General features: G+C 57.7%; 2 protein-coding genes across 2 annotated transcripts in view; both read left to right on the top strand.

The window, feature by feature from the left end:
- LOC114071973 (A-kinase anchor protein 8-like) overlaps positions 1-3,966 on the top strand; it is a gene marked incomplete at its 5' end in the record, with an annotated part of 15,911 nt that extends 11,945 nt beyond the window's left edge. The window contains 2 exons of the mRNA XM_027909878.1: positions 73-168; positions 3,850-3,966. Coding sequence (XP_027765679.1) covers positions 73-168; positions 3,850-3,921 — 168 coding nt within the window. The remainder of the gene's footprint in view (positions 1-72; positions 169-3,849) is intronic.
- LOC114071974 lies at positions 1,292-3,856 on the top strand. The gene is made up of 9 exons (XM_027909879.1): positions 1,292-1,546; positions 2,247-2,389; positions 2,444-2,608; positions 2,907-2,939; positions 2,993-3,056; positions 3,165-3,213; positions 3,295-3,385; positions 3,439-3,493; positions 3,577-3,856. Exons 1-9 carry the CDS (start codon positions 1,444-1,446, stop codon positions 3,780-3,782), a joined length of 909 nt encoding a protein of 302 aa, XP_027765680.1. The 5' UTR covers positions 1,292-1,443; the 3' UTR covers positions 3,783-3,856.
- Positions 3,967-3,972: the final 6 nt, after the last annotated feature.

Raw genomic sequence — 3,972 nt, 5'->3', positions numbered from 1 at the left:
GGGAGAACCCAAACTCCCGATCCCCTTGGAATTCCCCCCCTCTGGACTCACCCCATGCCCATCCCACTGCAGATGGCTGCGGAGCAGTTCAAGAAAACCAGTTTACACGTGGCCAAGAGCGTCCTGAACAACAAACACATCGTGAAGATGCTGGAGAAATACCTCAAGGTGAGTGCGGGCGAGCGCTGGCACCGAGCGCCGGCAGGATTGATCTCCTCGTGCCCCTGGGCACCTTCCACTCGCTGCCTTCTCCTCCTCCAGTCCTGGAGCTCCTTCCTCTGCAGGTTTTAATCCCTCCTGGGGGATTTTTGGGGGGGATTTTTTGTCCCGTTGGTGCCCCTGGCAGCCGGTGCCCCCCCCATCAGTCCGGGCGCCTGTGCCGGGATCGCGGCCCGGAAACGGGGGCTGAACCAACCAAAACACCAAACCTGGAGCTGCCCAAAGCCCCCCCATCCTGAGCCCCCCTCTGGGGGGGGGGGGACACACCACATTCCCTCATCCAGGGAGGGCAGGAAGATTCCTGCCGGGATTGGGTCCAACCTGGACGGCTCCCGACCCGCCTGGAGGGGAATTTCCCCCCATTTCCACATCCAGGGCAGCTCCAGGAGTGACGGAGCCCCCCGGGATTGGGACGTGGATCCCATTCCCGTGACAAACCCTCCCTTAGTCCCTCCCGGCCCCCCTTTTTTCCCTGCTCTTCCCTGGGGAAGAGCCCGGCCGAGCTGCGGAGCGGCGACGGAGCGCGCGGAGGGCTCGGGATCGCCCGAGGCCTCGCCGGTGCTGGGAATGGCGCTGGGAATGGCGCTGGGAACGGCGCTGGGAATGGCGCTGGGAACGGCGCTGGGAACGGCGCTGGGAACGGCAGGACGGAGCCGGGAAGGGCCAGCGGGGCCTCGGGAGCGCAGGGGGGATCCCCCCGCTCCGCAGGCGAATCCCGGTGGGTTTAACGGGCGACCGAGAGAGAGGAGAACTCGCCTCTTCCTCCTCCTCCTCCTCCTCCTCCTCCTCCTCCAGGCGAAGAGGAAAAGAAGCGCTTTTGGCTCCGTGTAGTTCCCTGGGAATGCGGGAACAGCCCCGGATGCGGCAGGAGGACCCTGGTCTGCAGGCAGGGCCGGCAGGTGCCCACCGGTCCCCTCCGGCACGTGGGGGGGGGTTTGGCCTCATCCTGGCCAGAGGCAGCTCCCAGCGTGCCCAGGCTCTGCTAAACCCCCCCAAAAAACAGGGAAAAGCTGCGACTCCAAACCTCTGGGTCCGGGGAAAAGGGATGTGGAGGCATCCAAAGAGATGGCCGTGTAGGGTGGCCATGGTCCTGTTTTCCTGGTGTAGGATGGCTGTGTCCTGTTATCCTGGCTTAGGATAACCATATCCCATTATCCTGGCTTAGGATAACCATATCCCATTATCCTGGCTTAGGATAACTGTGTCCCGTTATCCTGGTGTAGGATGGCCATGTCCCGTTGTTATCCTGGTGTGGGATGGCCATGTCCCGTTGTTATCCTGGTGTGGGATGGCTCTGTCCCATTATCCTGGCTTAGGATGGCAGTGTTCTGTTATCCTGGTGTAGGATGGCCGTGTCCCGTTATCCTGGTGTGGGATGGCAGTGTCCCGTTATCCTGGTGTGGGATGGCAGTGTCCATGGGACACTGGGCAGTGTAGGGTGGCCGTGTTCCCGTTATCCCAGCACAGGGTTGCCGTGTTCCCGTTATCCCAGCACAGGATTGCTGTGTTCCCGTTATCCCAGCACAGGATTGCTGTGTTCCCATTATCCCAGCACAGGATTGCTGTGTTCCCATTATCCCAGCACAGGATGGTTGTGTTCCCGTTATCCCAGTGCAGGATGGTTGTGTTCCCGTTATCCCAGTGCAGGATGTCCATGCCCCCTGTTTTCCAGCCTCTCCAAGCTGATCTGTGGCCCCGTTATTCCAGTGAAGAAGGGTGGCCGTGTTCCTGTTATTCCAGCACAGGATGGCCATATCCCTGTTATCCCAATGTGGGATGGCCATATCCCTGTTATCCCAATATAGGATGGCCATATCCCTGTTATCCCAATGTAGGATGGCCATATCCCTGTTATCCCGATGTGGGATGGCCATATCCCTGTTATCCCAATATAGGATGGCCATATCCCTGTTATCCCAATATAGGATGGCCATATCCCTGTTATCCCGATGTAGGATAACCATATCCCTGTTATCCCGATGTGGGATGACCATGTTCCTGTTATCCCGATGTAGGATGACCATGTCCCTGTTATCCTGGTATAGGATGGCCGTGTCCATTATCCTGGTGCAGGATGGATGTGTCTCCTTCATCCCAGCACAGGATGGCTGTGTCCTGTTATCCCAACACAGGACAGTCATATCCCATTATCCCAACACAGGATGGCCATGTCCTGTTATCCCAGTGACAGCCATATCTCATTATCCCAACACAGGACAGTCATATCCCATTATCCCAACACAGGATGGCCATATCCCGTTATCCCAACACAGGATGGCCATATCCCATTATCCCAACGCAGGATGGCCATATCCCGTTATCCCAACACAGGATGGCCATATCCCATTATCCCAACACAGGATGGCCATATCCCGTTATCCCAACACAGGATGGCCATATCCCGTTATCCCAACGCAGGATGGCCATATCCCGTTATCCCAACACAGGATGGCCATATCCCATTATCCCAACACAGGATGGCCATATCCCATTATCCCAACACAGGACGGCCATATCCTGTTATCCCAATGCAGGATGGCCGTATCCCGTTCCCAGCCTCCCACAGTTGGTGTAGGACAGCTGTGTCCTGTTATCCCAAGGATGGCCATATCCCATTATGCCAACGCAGGACAGTCATGTCCTGTCATCCCGACACAGGATGGCCATGTCCCCTTATCCCAGCAAAGGACATCTGTGTCCTGTTATCCCAACACAGGATGGCCATGTTCTGTTATCCTAATGACAACTATGTCCCATTATCACAACAAAGGACGGCCATATCCCGTTCTCCCAGCCCAGGACCTCCGTGTCCCGTTATCCCAACACAGGATGGCCATGTCCTGTTATCCCAATGACAGCCATGTCCTGTTATCCCAACACAGGATGGCCATGTCCTGTTATCCCAATGACAACCATGTCCCGTTATCCCAACAAAGGACAGCCATGTCCCGTTCTCCCAGCCCAGGACCTCCGTGTCCCGTTATCCCAACACAGGATGGCTGTGTCCTGTTATCCCAGTGACAACCATGTCCCATTATCCCAACAGGACAGCCATGTCCCGTTCTCCCAGCCCAGGACCTCCGTGTCCCGTTATCCCAACACAGGATGGCCATGTCCTGTTATCCCAACACAGGACAGTCATGTCCCGTTATCCCAACACAGGATGGCTGTGTCCTGTTATCCTAATGACAACTATGTCCCATTATCCCAACACAGGACGGCCATGTCCCGTTCTCCCAGCCCAGGACCTCCGTGTCCCGTTATCCCAACACAGGATGGCTGTGTCCTGTTATCCCAGTGACAGCCATGTCCCGTTATCCCAACAGAGGACGGCCATGTCCCGTTCTCCCAGCCCAGGACCTCCGTGTCCCGTTATCCCAACACAGGATGGCCATATCCCATTATCCCAACAAAGGACCTCCGTGTCCCGCTCTCCCAGGCCAGGACCTCGGTGTCCCGCTCCCGGCCTCTCATACTCGTTGATCCTGAGGGTGAGATCCACCCCTGCGGCACCCACGGAGAGAGCGCGGCCCTCGGGGCTCTCTCGGAGCAGAACCAGTTAACAAAGTGAAACTAAACCCCCCCAAAAAGACCGGGACCACTCAAGTGCAACTCCGTCTACCCCGCCAGGGTCCGCAGGCGCATCCACATCTCCTCTTGAGCAACGGTATCAGAGGCTCCGGCACAGCTCCGGGCACCTGACCTTGGGCCAGCGCAGGAGGAGGGAGAGCTCCGGAGCCAGCCCAGCACGGT

This window comes from Empidonax traillii, unplaced genomic scaffold (genome assembly GCF_003031625.1).
Source record: "Empidonax traillii isolate 1590-97213 ecotype Southwest subspecies unplaced genomic scaffold, ASM303162v1 scaffold2487:size23290, whole genome shotgun sequence".
NCBI lineage: Eukaryota > Metazoa > Chordata > Aves > Passeriformes > Tyrannidae > Empidonax > Empidonax traillii.
The sequence above is the reverse complement of the archived record's forward strand: the minus strand, read 5'-3'. Positions and strand labels throughout refer to the sequence as shown.

What these genes read in the sequence shown, in the direction of transcription:
- LOC114071974 (XM_027909879.1), top strand. Translation starts at nt 1,444, where the DNA reads ATGGCCATGTCCCGTTGTTATCCTGGTGTGGGATGGCCATGTCCCGTT. An exon ending in TCCCAACACAGGATGGCCAT is followed by an intron (nt 3,057 to 3,164) that starts GTCCTGTTATCC and finishes AAGGACAGCCAT; the next exon opens with GTCCCGTTCTCCCAGCCCAG. An exon ending in GTCCCGTTATCCCAACACAG is followed by an intron (nt 3,494 to 3,576) that starts GATGGCTGTGTC and finishes CTCCCAGCCCAG; the next exon opens with GACCTCCGTGTCCCGTTATC.